General features: G+C 34.2%; 1 protein-coding gene across 7 annotated transcripts in view; it reads left to right on the forward strand.

Moving 5' to 3' along the window:
* Positions 1-25,412, forward strand: part of LOC129740941 (uncharacterized) — a 150,962-nt gene extending 125,550 nt beyond the window's left edge. For 5 of the 7 annotated variants that reach the window (XM_055732593.1, XM_055732596.1, XM_055732595.1 and 2 more), the window contains exons 8-10: positions 3,549-3,740; positions 3,819-3,954; positions 4,771-5,119. In XM_055732593.1, the coding sequence (XP_055588568.1) occupies positions 3,549-3,740; positions 3,819-3,954; positions 4,771-4,825 (383 nt within the window). In that variant the 3' untranslated portion in view covers positions 4,826-5,119. Of the gene's footprint in view, positions 1-3,548; positions 3,741-3,818; positions 3,955-4,770; positions 5,120-15,391; positions 16,873-24,420 lie in introns of those variants that run through there. The other 2 variants (XM_055732599.1, XM_055732600.1) reach the window with 2 other exon arrangements.
* The last annotated feature ends 614 nt before the right edge of the window (positions 25,413-26,026 follow it).

Consider the following 26,026-nt stretch of genomic DNA (forward strand, 5'->3'; position numbering starts at 1 on the left):
ATTAACATTGAGATATTTGTTGAAAATAATTAGTTTTCATTAATTAAAGCTATGAATAAAAAAAGATGGCGTCATTTATTTCGACCATCAACATGGTGTTAAGTCATCCAGCAACTGATTGTTTTAAGAAAGTTACCGAAAATGTTTCTTATCTTTATCATAGTTATATGTCAGCAGAGCCATTGCAGTAAGGGAGCGTTCAAATATTACGTAACGCGATTTTCGAGCATTTCCAACCCCCCTCCCCCCTACGTAACACATTCGTCTTAAAATTTCTAAGCAAAATCCACAAAACGTAACAAACTGCTATACCCCCTCCCCCCCCCCCCCCTAAAAGCGTTACGTAATATTTGAATGGTCCCTAATAAAACATTACCCAATACTCTCTCCAAGTATATTCTCTCTCTCTCTTTGTCTCTCCTGTTAAACAAACTTGATTTTCTCAACCAGACGTAATTTCACAGATTTCATTTGAACACCGTGAAATGATAAGAGTCACAACAAAAAAAGTTACTGAACGTTGAAGGGAGGTATATCAATCTATGCCGCCGACCGTGGCGTAGTGAATAGTGTTCAAGTCTCCAAGCCAATAGTCATGAGATCGAATCTAGGTCACAGCATACATAGTACTCTTTCTATGGATTGGTGACCCTTGGTGTTAAGTTAATGGATGTCTCCTAGGAAACATAAAGATTCATTGAAATCCTTCTTGAGTGTTTCCTTTTCACAAAGATAAAAATAAACACGAACTATACTGCCCCAACTCGCGTAACAGTCCCATATGAATCAACGTCATTTTTCATCTAACCTGACAGTTCATCAATTTGAACATATGGCTTCAATATAAAACATTAAAAAAAGAGATTTTGTTCCAGAAATTTCAAGAAAAATATCAACTTGTGGCTGTCCTATATGAAATATACCCGCATAACAGTCCCATATGTGAAATACCACGGATTTAGTTACTTTTCAATGTTTATTTCGGCGAAATAGTCTTTGATTTATTGTTTTGAATCATTTAATAAAGATTCAATTCACCTGATGTCGATTATGCACACTAGTTTTCGAAGGCAGACCAGTAAGAAGGAATGTCTTCTTCAGCGAAAAACTTTCAGATGCAATCAAAATCGTAGAAAGATTGAACTTACATTAAGGAACTCACGATATTTTTCCAAAAATATGTTTGTTTTTCTGATAACTGCGTTTAGAAGTTCAAAATAATCCAATTTAAGTCTTAGGAAGTAGCTTGGTGAGCAAAACATAATCTGTATGGGACTGTTATGCGAGTAGATTTGAAAAAGGTCTCAAATATGCTCGCATAACAGTCCCATAACGAATAAATATGGTGCTCTCGAACTTATCAATGTCTCAATTCCGAAAATTTCAGGTCTTATGATTTATTATGACAACCTAGAACACCTTCCATCAAACGATTTTCGTTCATACTGAACTTTGTGGTCACAATTCAAAAATATATTCCAAAACAGAAAAAGCTGTTTTTCGCGCTTGCTTGTTTTTGCATATGGGACTGTTATGAAAGTAGGGGCAGTATATTATATGGCAAAACACTCAACAGAATCAACGCATTTAGGTGTAACCGGGAGTTCCTCTAAAAATCCAAGTAATCCAAAAGCACATAACGATAACAGTAGCATTCTAAAGAATGAATTCGAAAAATAAATGCAACACATTCTTTTGTGAATAATTTTTGAATGTATGGACAGAAATTGGTTTGCGATGTGAAATTCGTTTGCCTGGAAATTGATAAAATTTTCAGAAAAACTACCTAGCAGTGTGGTGTTTACACGTGCAAAATTTTGTAACGAACTGTTCAGTGGTTTTTTAGAAATCGTGCAATGAACCAGTTTATTGACGACATTTTTCGGGCAAGATCGTGAAAATTCCTGAGCTTTTGAGAGACCCCACAACAGTTGATAATCAACTATTCGACCACAGTTCATGTGACAAATCGTTCTAAGAGTCAAAACAATTGACTCTTAGAACGAATCAGGTATCTAATAGTGCATAGAATTTCTGCTGAAAATTAAGTAACCACGCTGGTTTCAATGGTGGAATAGTGCTAATGCTAATCTTTATTTGCTATCTCAGTAAGGTCCTTACAAGCAACACTCTACGCTAGCGATTGCTAGTTCCTGTAGTTGCTAGTAGCTGAATATTGCAAGATGAACTCTTGAAGTAAGCATCTCATTCCTAATATTAGGGATGAATGACAGCTTGCTGTTAAATTCCCGGAAAAAAAATCTCATTCCTATTTACATGGATCCGCCAGTAATCGTCATCCAGTTTTGATCTGGAATTGGCAATGAGATGAGGCTGGCAACTGACCGTCGCCCAAACAACCTTCCCCAAAGTGTCAGAACACACTTCCACCGAAATCTAGCAATGTAGTCTCAGTACCGACTTGTTGAATATTTTGATGGGAATTGAACGTTACTGTTTTATCTTATTAGTTTTTTTTAACAAAGTTATCAATTTTTTTTTAAATTGATCTTCGTACAATTACCATTGTTGCTTACCTCATTAACAATAAAAAATCAAAGCTGGTTATGTTTAAAACAAACACTCTAGTCGATTTGTTCCAACTGGAAGTAAAACGTCAACGTTATCAGAAGAGTCGAATCGTTGAATGATTATCGATTGAGTTGTAGTTGAGAGTTGTCGACCAACCCGGTCATCGCCCTAGCCTAGCACTTAATGAATGCTGAGAACGCGAGTTTCATGACGTCGCGTTTGTTTGAAGTTTCAGTTCATACCGAAACTTTGCGTGACCACAAATTGCAAACCATTTTCGGTGAGGTACCCAGCTACCATGAGGATTCCCCATATTTCATTGAGCGAATTATTTTTGTTGAAAGGGCCTACCAATAAAAATCTTGGCAAAGGAGCGAAGGAAAAAACTTATTGCGTATCGAAATTCAATCGGATATGGAAGCATTAAGTCGTGGACTTTTGGCTCGTGATGAATGATGTCTAACAACATCATAAAAACACTCAAATCCTTTCAATTAACCGTTTACTTATTTTAATTTTCTCTTCTATACTAGGAATGAATAAAAAGTTAAAAAAAGTAAGACAACGGATACTCAAACAGCTGAACTTTTTTTTTCTTTTCTCGGAGTTGGTCTTTGAGAAATAAACATTGCACTTTGTGTGTTTTTTTGTTCATAACCTTGGTTCGGTTCAGCAAGGAGAAATACTGTGGGTGAAATATGAATGTTTATTGGCTGTTTACAATAGAAACGAATCCAAAACTCGGGTCACGCCGGGATAATGTTTTCGGTTTCAAATGAATGTTTTCCACCGTTTACATTTGGTGTTTGGTTTTATTTATCCATTGAGTAATCATCGGTGGATAATTTAAATTGAACTGGCCTACACTGGCTTGGAGAAAATGTTTCTTATTTTTGGTAATCGCGTATTATCCTATAATTTTTGAACTTACTCTGGACGTTTTTTTTCAATTTTTTAATCTTTATTTATTTTTATTTTAATAACCGATTAAATGTACACACTTCTGTTTCCAACAGGAAATCATACCCTCAGCTCCGGTACGGATCATATCAACCTGGAGAAGGATGACAAGGGCGTTGAAAATGCCATACTGATCATTTCGAGTGTCACCATGGCCGACTATACCGATTACACTTGTCGGGCCGAGAACAGCGCCACCAGCTTTACCGGCAAACCCGCAGAAGTAACGATAACCGTAAGGATCAGAGGTAGGTCCAACAATGTTCTATCTATACATACATACGTCGTACATCGTGTGCTGATCGCCACTTTCGCTCTTTTTTTAGGAAAATACGCCGCCCTTTACGTTTTCTTGGGTATCATTGCCGAAGTTGTTGTATTATGTTTAATTATTTTAATATGCGAAAAAAGACGTAACAAGACAGAGATCGAGGAGAGTGACACCGATCAGAGTCCAGACCAGTAAGTACCATTTTTACATTAACATTCTGCGACCCTTTTTGTTATCTTCGATTATTTTATCTATTTTGTGTGTTTATTAAATACCTGTCTATTATATACCTACTGTTTAAGTTTTCGTATTTTTTTCCATTTGTGCAATTTTTCATTATATACCTTCCTACTTCATATATAAGTCACGCCATAAAAACGTACACAAACATACTGACCGCAAACTTTGTTAGAGCTGCAAAATAAATTTGAATAAATGCCACGAGTTGCTCAGAGATGGCGCATCGTGAGTTTTTATCGTTTTTGCTATAAACAAACTTGTCTCTAAATATACTGTTTTGGGCGTTTATTTCTTCTCTGTCTTTATGGTCTTTACGCTGCTGCTATGTTTGATATGTGGTTGTTCTATTATAGCTAGCTAAAGAGTCCTGCTATAATGTTATGGGTGTGTAGATCGAACTGCGGAACAATTTTTCTCATGCTGAAAAACTCTCTCTCAATGATCAGTACATATCCGTGTGGCTTCTCGAGTTCTCCTTAAAAAAAAGCGACGATTATGTTGGAATATGCTATCTTACTAATCAAAATTCACTAACTAAAACACTTAACCGCATTTCTGTTTCGACAAACGAACGATACCTAACTATCAACCCTTCGTGGTTGTCACGCTTCTCAAACAATTAACACAACTTTCTAAGTGTCTTGTGCTCGTAAGCGTCATAATTTTTCGAATCTTTTATTATGATTTCGACTAAAAACATGCCAAAATTAACTACCGATTGGTCTTTACCGCAACAAATTTTCTTCTCTCCAATTTCATTTCCGCAGACACCGTAACGGTCACAACGGCAACGCTTCCGAGCTCCGTCAAAGAAAATCTTAAATCCAGGTCGGGATCGTTCCTCAACCCACCAACCCTCAAATCAATTCAGAGAGTCATGAGAACAAACATATTCTGGCCACGAAGCAAAGATAAAGAAAAATTATCACTTCTCTCGTGCGAACCAAAGACACATTTGATTAATTTGCTAGGAGTAGACTCAATTTCTTGTTAACTTTTCGTTTCATATGATTAATGTGAATTCAGTTTTGTTTTATTACTCTCGAAAACGGTGCGAACATAATGTACTTAATTTTCAAACTTTGCACATAATAAAATAAGTCATTAAAATTAGAAGCTGTCCTAAAACTATTAGCCACTAGAAAAACCAAATCTAACCCCGTAACTTTAAAACCAAAAAAAACACTAAAATCTTTGAAAACACTAAAAACCCTTTAGCTAGTTTGTAACAATCATCCACAAAACTTATTGAGGAGAGAAAGCGAGAGAGCTGTGCCTTTAGGTGCCATCTGTTTTAAGGTTCTGTGTAAGAGCAAAATAATCATTAAAAAACGAAACCAAGATTGTTGAAATCTCGCACGTTCGTCGAAATATTAAGTTTAGTCTTTTTATGCAATACATCGAGCAGCGCAGCGGCCGGCCGAAGAAAAGTTGTTTCCGTGTAGAAACTACCAAATTCTCACCACTTGTTCTACAAATCACCAAAACAACCAACAAATCAAACATCTCACACACCCCCACTTTGATGGATGGAAGTTTCAAATTTCGCATTCGATTAATAAATATTCTGGGAAGTAGAAACATTAAATCAGAAAAAAAGCGTTGCGTATTTGTTTTATTTCATTCAAAAAATTCCCCTCGTGTTTTCGATCTTTTCGTGGAGCTTTTGGTTCATCATTAGAACAGTTTTCGTTATGTTATATGCTACGGAAAGGTTTATGAAGCCCTTAGGGCCAAAGGGGTATACGTTCAAAACTATTGAATTTATGTTAAGAATGCCAAAAGGAAACTATATTTTAAATTTATATCTTGGTACATTTTTTGAATTCTAATTTTCGTACAACTTTCCAAAAAAAAATGGAAAAAAGCATTTCCCCATTCGGTTGCTGTATAAAACTTGTTCAGTCCCGCGACGCGAAGAAAGAGAGCGGGGAGAAACAACATCAGCCAATCAGCGAGCAGCGCGCGAGGAGCCGAGATTATAAAAAGCGCGGTCCCGTCGGTCGCGCAAGTTTAGTTTATTTTCGCCCACCAGGAAATAGCTGCTCGCATCATCGTCGTCGTGCTCGGACGGAGCCGATAGCATCGCGAGAGCGAAACGGTGTTCGCTCATCCATTCGAGAAAATTCTAGTCTTAATGAATGATAGTAAAAGTAAATAGAGAATTATGAAGTGCTAAGTGACAGTGTTTTTCTTCGTGCTCGCTGCTCCAGTTCCTTGCTTCCGGTTCTCTGTTGCCACACCCCAATCGGCTCTTATCAGAGCCTATCCGAAAGAGTTTAGCTACTGTGGCAACCACCGATTTGCTTGGCATTCCAGGCAGCCTGTCCACCGACCTGCCTCTACTGGTTTGGCAACCACAGGGGTTGTCAAGTCAAGGCCCAATCCCACAAGGGAAGCGGACAACCAGTGGTTGTTTTTCATGCCACCCACCGAGATACAGTCCACCCTCTCCAAAACTCTTGTCCCGGAAGCTGTCTAAAGTCTGCTTTGGTGTGGGTTTCGTCGTCCATTTCCACGCGATCAAACTTTGTCAACAATGTCGTATACAGCTTCCGAGAGCTTGTTTTTGCCGTAAGGTTTTACTTTATATTGCGATTAGCAGTTATTACTTTCTTATAAGTCGATAGTCCGGATCGTTTCTAAGCTTCATGCACGGTTGTAGACGATATTCCCAACTTATTGGCGACATCTCGAACGGAGAGATTGGAGTTTGGCTTGAAGTGTGCTAGCTACTCTTCTGTTCATCACTGCGGTTCCCAGATTTCGATTTCCCCCGTTCCTCGAACACTTTTATTACTTTGGTGACGGTTGATTTTGCCACATTGAACGATTTTACTATTTCTGCGAGCGTGTAGTTTGGATTTTCACGACGCGTGTACAAAATTTTGGTTCGAAGTTCTTCTTACTTGGACGCCATTTTGAAAACTAAAGACCTAACGTCTAAATCAAAATAGAAGCATCATTCTACACATACACACCTACGAAATAAGGGGTGTTCAGGTTTTTAAATGGATGATAAGAAAAAATACGGCGAATTTAAGTTGACCACTTTTTGATCAGAACAACCTGTAGATATGCCTATCTTTAGCAAGTTCATTCAAAAAATTTCACCACTGAAATGATTGAACGAATTAATACTATTTTTTGCATCATAATTCAAAGGCTATGAAAAGTGAGACTCACTTCTACCACAGAGAACCTTCTACTTTTACTCAAGCACGGAGTAAAGACATTTAAGAAAACAAATTTCAATTAGGATTCCAAAAGTTCAATGCGAAGAATGTTTTTCTCGAAACATAATATCGGTGTTGAACAATTCCACAAGACTAATCGGAGTTTTCGACACAAAACGCTAATCACTATTTCAAAAAATTAAAACAAAGTGTATTTTTTCTTTTTTTTCGCAACGTAGTACTGAAAGAGACAGTTTGCAGCAAAAAAAGTCGAAATAACCTAGGAATCGCAATAGAAACTTTTGCATAGAATGGGATTGGTAGGTATATTGTATGTAAAGTGATTGAATTTCTAACGAAGGTAGAATGTGGTAAAGTATCTACCCCAAAACAGCTGTAAGATCTGCATGAGTCATTTGAAATTGTTAAAATCTCAAACAAAAAATCCAAGCCGCAGGTTGAGGGACCAGAAATAATACTTTTTTGTGTTTCAATTATAGTCGTCTTACCACCTCTATGGAATTCGCTACTTTATATCAACGTTGCAGTTGGTGGACAATTATTGAAAAACTATCCGGCACAACTGTGTTCTATGTTTACTCTTGGGCTCGAACTCGCAAAATACTACTTATATTATGTGAAATTTTCTCAGGAATTCAAATCTGCCGTCGGATTATTATTTGAGTGTTATTCAACCTTATTTATCAAAAAAAGAAAATGAAATTTCAAGTCATTGGAATTCCATAACACGAACTGAGAGGCTCTTCATTCACAGATGAAAAGATCTGTTTCAATCCCCTTCACTCCTTGCAGAATCGATGTTGATCGTATTTTAGAAAATCAGCATCAACCCAGCAAACATTTTTGTAGGTAACAAACTTTGTTATACGTTTGATGTACATTTTAGAATCAACGCATAAAACTAAAAAAAAAAGCATTTACCTACCAAAATTGAGGCGATATTCATACATACTTTTAAATTCTGGCTTAAGCGATAAATGTTATACAAATGGGACGATATTCAACACCTTAATCGTTTATCGTGAAAGTATACGAGTGAGCGCAAGTTTTGCTCTCAATGGTTGAAAACCGTTGCCAACGACAATATTTTCTGCTTCTCTCATTGGACAATTTTCCAAATTAACCATCTGATTTTTACCAATCTGATTGCACTTATTATCGCAGAGAGAACAACAAGGTTTTTACGGTACGTTTACTTATTTGGTAGGAATTGCAATTCGCATTAACATTGTTAAAGATTTGAGCTATGTGTACTGGGAAATTGAAGCTTAAAAAAGCACTGAACAAAGTACACACATGATATGCAATTTTAGCTAAGAATTTATCTTTTCAAGAAGTTAATTAATTAAAATACCTTTTCTATGAAAGTCAGATTATTTGTAATGAATGTATCTTCTGTGGCATTTCTTCAATCTTCATGAAACTTCCACATCACATTGCAATGTCTCCCGAAAACATTTCAGCTGATTTTTTTTTTACCATATTCAGTTTTACGCAGTTAAGAGCTATGACTGTTAATCTTCTGAGAAACAGGGCCAATAAAAATTGATCAAGATGTCTCCAGTGTAATTCGATGACAGATTCGAATTCCTGAGAAAAAAATACACATGGTAGTCAAAAAAATTTAAGATTCAAATATCAGGGATTCATTCCGAAATTCTGAATTGTAATATAATTTTCTAATCAGAATTCAACAGATCCAAAAAAATTTATGGAAGAATCTCATAAGTTTGGAAATTCAAAACTACTCTGACTTTTCTTCAATTACCTCTAAATTAAGAAAAATCACAATTTTTACCGGAACTTCTTTGTTGCAAACTTGGAAATGTAAAAAAAATGTGTTTATTATAATTTTCCAGTGATGGTGTTTAGTTCAACACAGGACAATGAAACAATTAAAAATAAATCTAAAATCATCTATAAGTACGGCACAGTGTCTTCAAAACAACAAAAATGAAACTTCCTGTCATCAAACGAACTGTTTGGGAAAAAGACTCGCCATTTTTTAAGCTGAGCTATCGAAATTCACTTTTTTTTTATTCAAATAAGTGGTCTTAATTTATACTAAAAATTCCAAATTACAATTTTTAAAGCTTGAGTATGTTACGATGTCTTTAAAAATTTACGAAAGTTTAGAAAATCACGAATGAACTAATAAAACTTCTAGCTTGATACGTGACAAACATTTTAAGAAAATTTAAAAATTTCCAGTGAAAATTTACTCGAAATAGCTTTAGAGATTTTTAGCAACACTGTAAAATATTTACAAGAACTTAAGAATGAGGCTGTGTTTTTGTAGATTGAAGGCAATGGTTAAATCTTAAAAATGTTGCAATTATTCAACAATGCATTGTATCTTCCTCACAATAAATGTTTCGAGTGAAGTATTCAAGATAAAATCTTTGCACAGGGTTTGTTTCATTACACAGTGAAACACTTATAGCGGAAACAATCTCACACATCGCTAGTTTTGAAATACATCTAAAGACTAATAAGCCCTCCAAAAGATTTTTTCCAATCTCACCGAAGAGTTACTTTTTGCTTCTTCGGAAGGTTTACACAAAAATCAGAAAATTTCTGATGTTATTAAAATTGTATATTTTTATTTGGTTCATAAATCGTAAACATTTAGGAATTTTTTCTACTGGTTTTTGAGCAAAGTTGTAGATAAAGATATCCACTTCTAAAATGTAAAGTAAATTTATTGGAAAATTCTTTTGCCGAGGTCTCTAAATCATAAAAAGGTTAAAAAATTTACAAGCTTTCGGTAATTTATTTAACATTTTAGAATGTTTGAACCAAAAAATGAATTTCATATGACTTTGTTTGTCCGAAAATATGTTTATTTTTACTAGATTCACAAGTTTGTTGAAGACATGAATACAACCCTTTTCAATCTATATATATAAAAATGAATTTCTGTCTGTCTGTCTGTCTGTCTGTCTGTCTGTCTGTTCCCTATAGACTCGAAAACTACTGAACCGATTTGCGTGAAACTTGGCAGGTGGTGGTATTGAAGGCAGGGGAAGGTTCCTATTATGGTTTGAGACCCCTCCCTCTTTCATGAAAGAAAGGAGGGTCCTCCCAAACAAAAGACAAATGTTTGCATAACTCGAGAACCAATCAAGCAAATGGTATCAAATTTGGCATGGGGTGGTATTTGGGTACGAGGAATGTTTTTAAGAATATTAGATACCCCCACCTCCATTCGGTGGGGAGATAGAAAGGGGGGAGGGGGCATACCTTACAATTTTTTACATAACTCGAGAACTGATCAAGATATTGGAACCAAATTTGGCATGGGATTACATTGCAGCACAAGAAATGTTTCTATGGTTATTTTAGATCCCTCTCTTTTTAGTGGGGATAAAGGCAGGGAGGGGGGGAACTTCATTACATTTTTATTGCATAACTTGAGAACTAATCGAACAAATGGAGCCAAATTTGGCTTGGAGGAGTATTTGGGTACGAGAAAGGGTTCTTTGAATATATGATACCCTTCTCTTCATTTTGTGGAGAGATATAAAGGGGAGAGGGGACTCCTTTACATTTCCAGCATAATTGGAAAACTTTTAAAGAATATGGATCTAAATTTGGCATGGGAAGGTATTTAAATTCGAGAAATGTCACTATGATATTTTGACAACCCTCTGTTCTTCCTGTGGGGAAATTTTGGAGTGGGAGGTTGAATCATACAATTTTAACATAACTCGAGAATTTATCCAGCAAATGGGACCAAATTTCGCTTGGTAGGGTATTTGAGTAGTAACAAGGAAAGATTCTATGAATATTTGTTACTAATACCTCCTTCCAGTGGAGTGATTTGAAGGAGAGAAGGGAGCTCTGTTACAATTTTTCGCATAACAAACAAATTTGATAGAGGAGGTCATTTGGATTCTATGAATGGTAATATGGTTTTTTAAACTCCTTTCTCCTTCAATTGGGGATAAAGATAGGGAAAAGGGGAGCTCACATAAAATTGTTTTGCATAAATTAAGAACTTATCAAACAAATGGAACCAAAAATGACATTTGTTATCATTTGGGTACGAGAAATGGTTCTATGATTATTTGAAACACCATGTATTTTCCAGTGAGTACATAAGAAAGGGGGGGGGGTCCAATACGATTTTCTTGGTATAGAAGTAATCAATCAAAAAATCAAATTTGACCTGGGAAGGTACAAGATATGTTTCTATGGAATTTTACAGACCCTTCTACTTTGTAGTGTGGAGTGGTGAGAGACGATATAAATGTTGATGTATCGTTTAAAACTTATTTACCTATGAAACCAAATTTGTTATGAGAGTTTTGATTACGAAAAAATTGGATCCCTACCTCCTTCCAGCTTTTGCGGATGGGAAGGGGAAAGGGAAACTTCATACAAGTTTTTTGGCATAAACCGAGCACTTATGATACGTACAAAAAAAAACAAAATATAAATAATTTCTAAAATTTTCATTTCATATTAGAAGGTGTTGCAACGCACACCGGGTCAGCTAGTGCTTTATAAATTTGGACTCAACAAAAATTATTCTCTTTCCAAAATTTCTCGAGCAAGGTGTAATTTGTTTCGATAAATTTATTTTAAGATTCTGACTTTAAATTTTTGCAAAAAATACCTATTGGAAGACTTATGACCATATTCATAAACGTGAATCTATCTGACCTTGTTTTCATGTCTTCAAGCTACTTGCAGACATCATCAAGAAATAAACAAAAGAGATAAAAATATAGAGAACTGTATCTAGCTCATTTAATTACTGAAATTTGAAGTACCGATATTTTTTTCCATAAGCTCCTAATAATAAAAATATTTCTGTGATGTTTTTGATTTTCGTGTTTTGATCCAATTTGTGAATTTAAAAATAAAATGATACGCTAAACTTTTAATAATCAATTTTCGTAATAATTAAATTTTTGAAACATCAAAATTATTTTCATACACTACTTTTAACGTTTGAAAGCCGTTAAGAATTTCATTACGTTAATCAAGTGAATGACCAAACAGATACCTATGATTTCATGCTGCAACTCAAACTAAGCAATTGTCATAATTATCCCTTTTTTTAAGAAAATCAACTTTTTTATTAGTTTTTCTGTAAATTTTTTTAAACATTTTTCATTCACTTGTGGATCTGTGTTTAAAATGGACTTTCATAAGTATTAACAATAAATAAAATAACAGAACATTTACAAACAGAAACTAGGAACTAAAATATTATTTAAAAAAAAAACTCACAAACCATCCGATGAGAATAAATTTAAAAAGTAATATCGTGAAAAGTTAATTATTTTGTCATACCTTCTTCGAACAGGGTTAGAGAACAGCTATTTGAAAACAAACGGATCTACAAAAATTCCATGCATAGTTTAAAATTTAATTAAATGAAAAAAAAAAGACAGCCTTTTCTTGATATTTTCAAAATTGAAAAAAAAAATTTTGTAGGCCATATTCCTAAAGAATTTTAAAAAATTTATTTGTGTCACTTTTTGGTTATCTTGTGAGTCAAGATAACATACAAACATTTTTGTTAAAACAAAGTCATATGAAATTCATCTATAGGTTCAACCATTCCAAAATGCCAAAGAAATGAACAAAAAACTTATAAATTTCTAAGCTGTTTTGTAATTTTGAGACCCCGGGTGAAGCTTTTAGTGTTGGTAGTAGTTTTTATTCTTGCATTCTTGTAAACTTTTGAGTTCCTTCGAATTTGACACCTTTTTTTGTTTTGCCCACTGTTCAACAAAGTTTTTGCATAAATCTTCAACATTAGGTTTTAGTCTAGCTGGATTATGCCGAATCCTATAAAATTTATCTTTCTGAGAACCTCACTTGAAATTGTATGTTAGGGAATCCATAATCCATATTTTTTTGCATTACAAATCTTTAAATATCTCAACTTTTTATTATCTTAAACTTTGATATACTGTTCAATAATCCACAGAACTGTAAATTGTAGACTATGGAACTCGTTGCCCATATTTTGTTCTACTTTTGAAATTAAAATTCAAAATTGAGATCATGATTTCCAAATTCTGCAACAAAAATCCCAAATGATGCAAAAACAATGGTTTAAAAAACTCCTTCAACAACATATTTAAAAAATGGTTTTTTTTTAATGTACTGGATTTGGTAAAAGACAATTATTACACACTTGATATAGGTAAAAGGCCAATTTTTAAGTGCAACATATTTAAAATGATAGAATTTTACATTTGTACATTTTTTGTTTCCTACCACGGCCATAATGATGACTGATTGGTTGAAAAATTCTGTTTAAAACACCATTTTTTTTCATTTTTGGTGAGCATAATTTTAAAACATTCTTCAAAAATATGTTATACATTCATTATAGTGTCGTTAACCTTAGCTTTTTTTACTCATAACAATTTTGTGTAGCATGATTTCTTAAACAATTTTAGAAAATGTGATTCAATCTATAAAATAGAATCGAGTTCCAATAAATGTTCTATGATATGAGTGTGATAAAGCAGCAAAATCAATTAAATTTGTTGAAAATTTTGATATATTTTAACGAAATTAGACAACCAAAGCCTTGAAAAAACCCTGAATTTATGTCCTAGAAAACCGGGAATTTCAAAATGGAAAAGTTGTGGCCACCCTGTAAGTAGTAATATTAGACCAAACCCACCGGGCGTTGCTATTTCGGTCGGTATTTTAGATGTTTTGATTGGTTGTCTTTTTATCTACTTACTGATTTTCGCACCCATTGTTGCCATCCAGGTTGCTATTTGTGTTTGTTTATTTTCTCATAACGACGACCGGCTGCGTTGCTACCGGGTTGCTACATAAACGCATCCTGTAACAACCTACTGCTCGAATGCTATTTCTCGAATTAAGTTAGCGACTGTTGGTGCGATGATGGGTTGATAGGTATGTTGCTGAATGTACTCGATTCGAAGTTTAGCAACCATTGGTGGGCTTGGTCTTAGTGTAAGTAGTAATATAGTGTTATATCGGGTCCTCGATTTTTTAGGATTTTGGTTTCAAATTTACCACTCTGCGTTGGTTGATTTGCATGTCGGCAAACAAATTTATGATACTTATGAAAAAAGGTTGACAAATTTGTACAAAAAATTGGAAAACAAGTCACATTTTTTAATTAAAAAACTAATGAAAATCTGTTGTATGTACTTGAAATGGGTTCTTAGGAATTCGATTGATGAATGCTTCAGTTTGAATAGAGCTTTTGGACTTGGATGTTGTTCGCCGCAAATCAATTCTTTTTCGTTATGGAAAAATAGCAATTTTGAATATCAAGAAGGTTCACAGAGACATTTTGAACATTTTAAACATTTTTTTCTCTCCATCTCAACGCACTTGAGCTTAACAATGTTAGGATCCATGTAGCTCAAAATGCTCATTTACTAATAAGAAACATTCCAGTTTAGATTTGCAGAGTTTCATCAAACAAAATTGATTTGAAAATGGCATTTTTAAAAGCAAATTTCATTCCTTTGGGAATGTTAATCAAATTAAATGACTGTATTCTTTTTTCGTATAAATCGCTGCTTTGGGAACTTTTTCGACTAATAAACATTGAAGTGATTAGACAAAAACATTATATAGCATCTTCCTTGGAAACCACTGCGTGATCCAAAGGTAAAGCCATTTTTTGCTGCCAAACCACTGATTCAGGTATCAAGTTTTGATCGAAAAAAGAACATGTAATAAGGCAAGTCAGTAAAAAAACATTAGGTACCTACTATATATTTCCACTTCTTGCACATTTATCCATGTTCCTGGCAGATAGCTTGGAATGTATTTAAAACTAGATATGTATGTTGTTTCGAATCAAGAATGGTTCGAACAAAACCCTTCCACGTATGGAAGAAGATTGTTTAGAGTTTTTGTAGCTCATCTGAATATCAACACCAAACATGACACGTACCTCAGTAAAACATTTCATCGTATAGAATCACTTTGCTCGGATTTTATTGAATTTTATTTTGACAATATCTGTAGATTTTCTGATTTTCTTTGCAGCATATAGAATAACCTGTTTGTTTAAGTTAAATGACAGTATTTTGATTTATATAGCATAGAATATGTTGATTTATCCAAACATATGTATAAACACATCATGCTCGATTATTAACCGACTCTAAAATGTTTACTTTTTCCACTTCTTTGCTGCCACCTTCTGAACATGACTGTCTCATCGCAGGAGAAGAAGAAAAAGTTCGCGGAACTATAACTAATAATAGATACACAATACACTGCTGAAAAAATTCTTCGATGAAAGAAATTGTTATATAAAGCTTAGTTATAAATTCTAGTGCTAGTCGAACAAAACAAAAAAAAGAGATTACTATAATTAATTCTAGACTATGATGGAAAATACCGGTAACGAATTAAAACAAAAAAAAAAAACAAAACCCTTTAACGAATACCAAAACCCAAGAGATTAAAAGAATCGAAATTATCTGTAAAGTAACAATCGAAAAGGAAAAACCGCAGACAATTTTAGAAGCGAAACGTTTTGCGTCTAAGGCCAATTTTGTCCAGTCCGGTCCAGTGTGGATGGCGCAAATGAAGCGCAAACACCTTGGACTTAAACCAAAACCAAACAAGAAAAAAAAATGTGTCGCGAAAAACAACACTGGACGGCATTGAACCGGATCAACATCGGAGCATCCGGGAGCAAATCGAGAGCTTCCGGGAAAGTTCAACTCAAAACCCACCAGAGAATTTATCCTAGAGAGTCAAAATAACAAAAAAAAAATGAATAACCAAAAGCGAAAACACTGGCTAAGCGAGAGAATCCACTCCCTGTTACGGCAAAACCGAGACATATTCCAGCGCATCCAGACGAGAGCTCGCTAAATTTATAGGCTACTGAAATTTGAAACCCCTTTTTGCAGAACAGAAACAAAAAGAACTTGGAGAATATGTTTGAACTAAGTCTAGGTACTTTATAGGAAAAATTCATACATGCCATTGCTGCCCTCATCCGCTGATGACGTTTGACACAAGACGAGAAATAAGTACGAGCTGTGCGGGGCATTAAATACTTAGTAGTGATGTGGTGAGCTGGAAATTTCGAATCCATACGTAGGATCGCCCCCTTCCGGTCCCAAACACGAGCACCGGATGTCACGCAGGATGAAGCCGGAAACGAAAATCTTAAATTTAAAAGCTTTAAATAATTTCTGTGATCAACAAAATGATGATGATTGCTTGAAGCAAATTTGTGTAGGAAATAATGGGCGCGCGTAAGAAGATATACGGAGCAAAGAATAAAAGATGTTGAGTAGAACGTGGCTCTCCCTGGCAATCGTACGTACGGATCGTTTCGAAAATTCCTATTAAAGACTTTGATGTGAAAAATCCACCCCCAAAGATGCTGAGTGGTGTCTTTTTAGAAGCCATCATGATCTCGTCGAAATGGTCAAATCACGTCAAAGTGTGAAGCTAAGAAGGAAGCGAAGAAAGCTTAGCGGTAATTGCAAGTCGTCATGAATTTAGGTGATAGATAAGCTAGAGTATCGACAAACTGGTAAAAAATAACAAAAGCTTCAAAAACAACGTTTGTATAGAATAAAATAGGAAAGAAAATCTTGGCATAAATCTTTTATAAAACTAATGAAATGAGGATTCATTCTACTGCAATAAATACCATAAAATGCCGAAACCAGAAAAAAAATTAAATGTAGGACATTTGATTACATCTGTGCAGGGGTGTTAAACTCCTCGAAACAGCTCAATGTATTCTGGCAGCACAATGTGAATGCAAACGGTCTAAAACTGCGCGCACGGCGATAGAGTTTCTACTGCTCGCCGATAATCGAATTTTCTGAGCGGTTCTACTCAATGATGAAAAACGGAATGAGCTGATCCACTCTTCACAATGTGCTGTTCAATGATAACTCTGGCTTCAGAAATTTGTCAAGCACTCTTGTACGTTATAATTTTCCTTCTCATAAAAAAAAATCTTCGTTTCGTCTAGTCCGGCATGATGACGCACAGGCTCATGATGAATCTAGTATGGTGGACTCAGATGCCAAATCGCATGTTCAGCCTTATTGAAAAAAGTTTTGACAGCCTGGCTGAAGTGTTTACGAAAAAGGGGGTCCAGGGATGCCAGGTGTTTGAGATAAAAAATCAGAAAAATTTGGAAAAAAAAGTCTATGTATGTCTGTGCACAACCTTATCGTAGACCAAAGATCAAAAGATTGAAAACCAAATTGTGTTTTAGTTTATTTTATTTAAATTACACTTCCTGATACAAAGAAATGATATGAGTACTCAATGAATTCATTTTATTCGAAACAGTTTTTTGTAACTTTGATTACAATACACTCCGCACTTTCAGACGCTCCGAAATAGCCTAAAACTTCATCTGGTTTTCCCAAATGATACCCATCAGATCCGGATTACTCGATTGGATCTTCTGGAGCAGCGATGGCAACATATGAGGGTCCTCCTGAAGCAGCTTCTTCATCTCGATGAAGATCAGATGTTCCTGCAGTAGGGCCAGCCGCTTCTCGGACGATGGAATGTAATGCCTCGCCATGTTACCATCCGATTCGATGACTTTCTGCTGCTTCCAGACAGCTTTTGGAAGAAAAAAGTGTTGAATAAGCATCGTTTATAGGTACAACGTCTTCCAGCTTGGCTTACCAGCCCGGAGCGCAGTCGGAAGATTGTTTTTTTCGATTCTATGAATTATATTTGCAAAAATCAAGACGAAATCTTTGTCTTAGCAATATCTTGATGATTGGCAAAACTTCGTGTTTTACAAAAAATCAGAGCACCTGGCATCCCAGCCAGCCACCCAAACAGCCAGCTGTCAAATTTCGGCTGCGTTTCGCCCCCTGCTCCGCATCCAATCCTCGTCTACTTTTTGCCTAAGTGAGACCACCATATCTAGATTCATCATGCACAGGCTGCTTGCAAGGTGAAAAAATAACTCATGAACAAGCAACAGCAAAAAAAAAAAACTCGGCCTGCCGGCTGCCGAGCAGCGATGCCACGAAAATCTGTAGTATCAGAGCACCTGTACTTGTGTGGTCCAAACAGCCGGTTTAGACACAAATTTCGACCAAAGCAACGCACTGGTTGTCCATTATACCAGTTTCAGTTCAACTTTTTTTAGAAATGGTATAAAGATTAATCCGAAACTGATTAGATTTGGACCCAATTTGACGGAGTTCTAAACCGTTTGACAGTTAATGGATCACGAGTGCAGTTGCCAGTTTTTTCATTGGATCAGATCTAATTTCTTTGGTTCAATTCTTGTATAAATTAGACCCAAGAATAGACCACGAATACAGATGCCCTTAGTCAAATTGCGTCCAAATCCAATCAGTTTTGGATCAATCCTTAAACCAGTTCTAAAAAAAAGTTAAGTTGAAACTGGTATAATGGACCACCAGTGCGGTTGCTTTGGTCGGAATTTGGGTCTACACCGGCTGTTTGGAACACGGATACAGATGCTCTTACATTGGAACTCCTATGAACGTAGATAAGACTCACTTATGATACAGATTTCTCTGTGGCAACCGTGCTCGGCAGCTGGCAGGCCGAGCCCAACCGAATTTCATTTGTGTTGTTGCTGTTGCTGGTTTAATGAGTTGTTTTTGACATTTCTCACGCACACTTGCTGAGCGTGTACAGATGAGACGGGACAATTTCACTCAAAAACTCTCATGGCCGTTTTTGAGGTTTATCTTCCCAAAACTGGAAAAGTGTTGGTGATACAACCAGCATAATATCACGAACACTACGAACACTACAAATAGGACAATTGGGTGCAGCTCAAGTGCTGAGAATTGATGATTTTATGATGTGTGCGTAGCTCGTTTTACACGGTGAGCGCTGCGCAGCTCTGCGATTTGTTTCGATGTGGCATATACCGCAGGCGATGATACGGTTTGCTCTCTCAATGTGTTTTGGGAAATTTGCACATTGCGCTCATTGTGAATGACACCCTTGCATATGTAAGTTTTTATAATTTTTCTGTTTTTTTAGGTTTTAAGAAAGTTTTAACTTCTAGATGTTAACGAAGAAATTTAAATTGTAAAATTGATTTTTTTTTTGCTGTTTTTCTGGAATTTAACTTGACGTTAATTTTAGAATTCCGTTACCGAATTCTGTTTTTTGAATTCAGAAATTTGATTCTGAATTCTGTAAAAGTAACATGAAATGGCATTCCAGTCCAAGGGAAGCAAATAAAAAAAGTTTCAATTGGCCCGACGCTTCGGCCTGTGGTCTTGGTCTCCTTCAAGGGATATCTGCTATAAATGATGTAGTTTTTCAAATGGATTTGTAGATTTCCCAATTTTCGTTGCGTTATACTGGTTGTGTTCCTGAGTGTATCAAATGTGAGAGGAATTTGTTTGAGCTTGTATCTATCCTTGTATGACAACTTTTTTAAATGTTGTATTTTATATTTTAATTAAGAATTTGTGTGTGTATTCAAATACAAAATATAACTTTAAAAAACAATTCTCTAACAAATTAGATACAAGAAAAAAAATTCTTTCACATTCAACACACTCAGGAACACATGCAGATTAATGCAATGCATGTACAACATAGGGAAAATTGTGTAAAATTAACATTTTCATTTTAAAAATAAAAAAAATACTGTTATTATGAATATCCTTGAAGAAGGCCAAGACCAAAGACCGAAACATTATAAAAATTGTAAACTTTTGTATTTGCTTCCTTTTTATTGAAATATCATTTCAAATTATCGCGAAGAATCAATATCAATATCAAAAGATTCTGAATTCTGAATTGTGATTTTCATTTCTGAATTCTTATTTCTAATTCTGTATTTTGTTTCCTTATTCTGATTCTGTCTTTAGAATCTGCACTGGTTATAAATTCTGAATTTGATTTCTTACTACCATTCTGAACTCGGATTCAGATTTTGAGTTATGAACCCGATTCTAAATTTTCTTTAAGAATTCTAATTTTTAATTGTTAATCCGAATCTGAATTCTGAATCTGGATTCTGAATCTGAATGCTGAATCTGAAGTCTGAATCTGAATTCTGAATCTGAATTCTGAATCTGAAATCTGAATCTGAAATCTGAATCTGAAATCTGAATCTGAAATCTGAATCTGAAATCTGAATCTGAAATCTGAATCTGAAATCTGAATCTGAATTCTTAATCTGAATTCTGAATCTGAAATCTGAATCTGAAATCTGAATCTGAATTCTGAATCTGAATTCTGAATCTGAATTCTGAATCTGAATTCTGAATCTGAATTCTGAATCTGAATTCTGAATCTGAATTCTGAATCTGAATTCTGAATCTGAATTCTGAATCTGAATTCTGAATCTGAATTCTGAATCTGAATTCTGAATCTGAATTCTGAATCTGAATTCTGAATCTGAATTCTGAATCTGAATTCTGAATCCGAATTCTGAATCTGAATTCTGAATCTGAATTCTGAATCTGAATTCTGAATCTTAATTCTGAATCTGAATTCTGAATCTGAATTCTGAATCTGAATTCTGAATCTGAATTCTGAATCTGAATTCTGAATCTGAATTCTGAATCTGAATTCTGAATCTGAATTCTGAATTCTGAATTCTGAATCTGAATTCTGAATCTGAATTCTGAATTCTGAATTCTGAATTCTGAATTCTGAATCTGAATTCTGAATTCTGAGTTCTGATTTCTGAATCTGAACTCTGAATCTGAATCTGATTTTGTGTATGTATTTATTTATTTATCTGAATTATCATCACAAAGTCAAGCTTGAGAAAAGCATTTAAAGTTTTAATTATTTTTGGGTTTTTTTTTAAATAGATTCTCAGTAAAAAAAATTTAAATTATGTACAGAATCAGGAAATTAGAAAAAATCGTTTTTTTGTAACAAAGCTGAATCCTGAAACGAAATTTGTGTTTGAAATGAGAACCAAGGTTTTTTTAAATGAGAAAATTAATTTTGAATTGAATGATACTTTATTTATCAAAACGCTTTTATGTTAATAGTTTGTTTTTATCCCCGCAATTAGAATCGGAACCACTCGGCAAACAGAAAAATAGCGAAATGAACTAAAATAGCAGCATGTATAAAAATTGAATTGAGTAAAATTTGTAACTCTGAGAAATAACAAAAACTAATCCAAGCGAAGAGATAATTTCGAGTAGATAACTTTGATTAATTGAAATAAATTTAAATACTAATAAAGAAAATATATTATGAATATAGCAAGAAAGAAGGTACTGTAGATTAAAATAGTATGATCGAGTAGTTTATTCTATTTTTAATAAAAACAAAAAAAAAGATAGAGACATGCAATCGCTAAAACATTATTGTGAATACAAGTGAGAACCATCAGTGAATTCGTTTTTGGACCGAAACTGTCCGAGCTGTTAAAGTATTATAAGTAATGTATAATTTTCAGCAACTCATTGCGTTAAGTGTCATTACAGAGATCTTTAAACAAATTACCATAATACACTGTTATCAGTTTCAACCGAATTGTGGGTTCATTCTATTCATACTGTCGTGATTTCTCTAAGAGTGGAAAGACTTCATTTTACAAACCATAATGTGTATTGGATCGTGAGCATGTTACGGAATCGTTAAAATCAGATACTTGAAACTTATTAAAAACTCCAATGTTCCTCTTCTACAAAAAGCAAGAACAAAATACATAAAAGTATTGATTTTACAATACTTTTTGCATTGTGTAAAAAACAGGAAACCCTTTGTATTACTTTTAAAACCCCGCGATTTTACAGACCGAATCTTTAAGAGAGAAAAAAAAACAAAACTAACTATTCGCCACCCCCCGTGTTTTAGCGCCTTATTAGTTGGCGCTCGTGGAGTTGAATTCATATTTTTCACATTTCTAAATATTAAACAATCTGCAAGATTAGTAGTGTAAATAGCAAGCGAAAGTCCACACAACGCGTTAGGATCCCCCTCATGTTTGGAATAAAAAAAAACAACAATATGAGCGCGATTGCAATACTTGTTCCATTCATTCACCAACAGCCTCTTCATTGTCACACCAAAGCGATTTAATACTTAAGAAAATGAAATCAATGAAACTATCTTTCACAAGAATACAAATCCACTCTTAAAGCAAAAGATGAAATTACACACACATATTTCACGATTTCACTCTCATAACACTGAATTTAAGAAGATAAAAAAAAGGAAAAATCACCCATTCACGTAACCAATACTACAAGCAAGAAAGTAAGTTCGCAAAAGTTTCAATCAAAATAACCACATCCGATAGGCGTATTGAGATATTCGCAAGTAAAACGAGAAAATAAACTAATGAATATTACCAAAAAAAACCAAACTAATGCACTTTCCAAATGAAAACAAAAAGAAAACATAGAACAGTCGCAAGGAACACACCCAATTGAATAAAGTATATAATGCAAACATAAATTGTAAAATAAAAAAAAAACAAAACAACGTCGACAAACTGAACAGAAAAAATGCATTTTTAGAAGCACCAAGTTGATAAACAAAGCATGCCGAACAGCAAACCAAAAACAAAAAAAGAAATGCAAAATGATTAGAAACAAAACAAAAATACGAATGGCGGACATTACACGCTAAAACCGAAATTCCACATAGTGGCTCTATCAAACCAAGTGTAGAACCAAGCCATCGGTATTTGATTGTTTGAAAATTTCTTATTGATTATGATTATCATTACGATTATTATTACTATTATTACTTTTATCAGAGTTGTTGATTATGAACACATTTTTGATCTAGTTGCCACAGACAAAGCAAAACATATGAAAAAAATAAAACACTTACAAAGGAAAACAGTGAGTCTACCTACATAGGAATCTAACAAAATAATGAAAATAATGCTGCAGCCGTTACCAAAAAGTATCGAATTAGAATCATTTGCCGATTAAGTTACAAAACAAAACCGTACCGAACAGAAAAAGAATTTTAAATTCAATGTTGCTAAACAAACTTGAAAAAATACAATCTGATTATTTTTACCGTTCAATTGTCCTCATTGCCAACAAGTGGATTCTGTATATCGTTTATAAATTTGTAAATACGGATTCGATTGCCATTGAACAGAAGAAAAATCAAACAACTACTATACGAATAAAAAAAAATGACCAACCAAAATTTCGCTCCGGTAACCGATTTGTTAGTCATTGCTTTACGTAGCTAGTGTTCAATTTAGTTGATTTGATCTTTTGCACTAGTTTGGTCTAAGCTGCAAAAATATAGCTGATGATAAAACTAATGATACACAACAACAAACAAACAAACAAAAAAAACAACCACAACATTAAAAATGGATTCCGCTGACAACAACAACATCTACAACGTTACGTGACAAAGAACAACAACAAACTGTGTTTAACTGTGCAGAAAGCCGACCCTTCAACAATGCTAACAACAACAGTACCGTAGCAAGCGAAACCAAGCAAACGCCGTTGCATGGCAACGCTGTTGTTACAAAACATAAACAAGCTAACAAACTAAATGAACTGGAATACAACAGAAAGCAAAAACGCAAACTCACACAAACAGAACAGAGGACAAAACTAAGAAAGAGAAATGAGAAAACTACAGATATTGTTATTATGTATAATGTTTGACCAATAAAAAGTGAACAGTTGATTTAAAATAAGTTGTTGGTGTATTGGTGTTTTTTTTTTTTTGCTTGAACAAGCTGTTTGATTTGAAACGGTTGTAAGCCTAATACCGTATTCGTTTTCACCACTCAATAGATCCTCCGCTCCAGCCAAAAACGAGCATAAATCGAGTTTTGCACTCACTATAGCTGATGGTATGCATCATCAAGCTGCTAAAATCCATCACCAGCTGACATTTGTTTTCCCTTGCATACAATTTGTTTACATCGACCTGTCAAAATACACGATAGTATTGGTGAGGGCACAAGCAACACTGGATCCACTGGATATTTTGAGAGTGTGCCAACGTCTGTGCTCAGGTCACTACCGGTGCAAAATTTACCTTCAGTTGACAGTGTTGATTTGATAAGCAGTCTTCAGAGTAAATCTTCTAATGAATATTGGACATGGACCTGGAAATCAATAAAAATTTCAACTCATGTCCAATCAATAGAATCGCGATTTCAGGCTTACCGATTATTATAACTAGTACCATCTACTCTCAAAAAAAGAGATTCATTCAACATTTAATTTAGAACTAACACTTCAACTTCGTTTCCAAATTTTAATATAACCTTTTTTTCCCTTTTTACAGAGAAAAACTTAAAAAATGATCCTGCCGAGAGGAGCGCTGTTAGACGACATCTGTACATATTCAACAATTGGAACAGCTTATTTCAAAATTTAAAAAAAATATTTGCCGATTTATTAAACGTTTCGCCAAGTTCTGCCTCGATCATCCAATACAATGCCATCGACGTAGGAATCAATTTCAATATGCTCTCACCGTCCATCTATTACTAGTTTTGGGACCGATTTCAGTTCAAACCTCAAGTATCATCGTTACTTTTCAAAACTGTTATTTGATAAAATAAAAAAAAGTTTCAATTTAAGATAGACAGTACCGTTAAATTTCACTTTAAATATCCATTACTTTTTACTCTGATGATACTTTTGTTCGAATGGTCTATAGCAAGTAGATTTCACTTGAAAAATAAAGCTGACATGTATCAGGTCATCGAGAAATTCTATAAACTGGATCCAAAGTAAGCTTTGAACGTAAGCTTCATTTATTTCTGTTAGAATTTTGAAAAAAAAAATTAAACAAATGATTTATTTGTGTTCTCATTTTGCTATAGATATAAATTTACTAACTTAAATAAGCTAATCAGTTTAGTTTTTGTATGCAAATATTTGTCCAAAGTTCAACAGATTCAAGCCAAAAAATTGTATCCCTTCGTAACATGTGATCCAGTTGTAAGAATTCTCGAAATCTATGTATCTACCTATATACTTTTGAAAAAAAAAATAATCAATAATAATGTCAGGATAAAAAGTCATGAATGTTCAAAGTATAAATGGTATTTGGGTACGCATACCAACAAAGCTGTCATGTCCTCACTAGTTTAACCATCTTAGAACTTTTAATAATTCTATTCTTTGAACGGACGTAAAACTCGACACAAAACTTCACCTACACACAACAAATGAAACTGTTATTTTTTTCTTCTTGAACAGATAATACTTACTATTTAACATATTTAATTCAAGCTGTTTTTAATAAACGCATCGACACTGAGTTTTTTTTCTTTTAAATTCACTACTATTTGTTACGATAATGTTAAGCTTTCATGAATAAACATGTCTGTTTTTATTCTGAAGTGTCAGTAGATTTCATGAAGTTTGAAAGAAAATCCTTTTTGTAGGCATTTGGCACATTTTCTTTAAAGTCTTAGTTTTCTTCAATTTCTCAGCAGTTTCCCCAGAATTTCAATCATCATAAAAACACTTTCCCAGATTTTTTTCCGAAGACGAACTATTTCCCAGAAAATTTATCTTTCGGCTACCGAAAATGATTTTTAAAAGACACACTGGTTAGCTTAAAATCAAAGTACCCAAACCTTTAACAAAATACAATACTGGTTCAAAAATTAATTGAGTTGGACATTTTCAAACTATTGTAAATATAAAGTAAATTAGATTCAACAAGGGGGGGTAAAAGAAAAACAGGGAATAACTAGGTTTTTGAGCATTCTAAGAAATGTTCTAAAAGAGAACTCATGTTTTATTCGTGTTTTCATTTTCTAAAGATATAAATTTACTAACTGAAATAAGCTAAACTGGCTGATCGAAAATATAGTGGCTTTCACCTGTTTTTTGTTTTTTCTTGGGCAAGTTTGAATTTTTATCCGAATCTGGTT

Source organism: Uranotaenia lowii, chromosome 2 (genome assembly GCF_029784155.1).
Source record: "Uranotaenia lowii strain MFRU-FL chromosome 2, ASM2978415v1, whole genome shotgun sequence".
NCBI lineage: Eukaryota > Metazoa > Arthropoda > Insecta > Diptera > Culicidae > Uranotaenia > Uranotaenia lowii.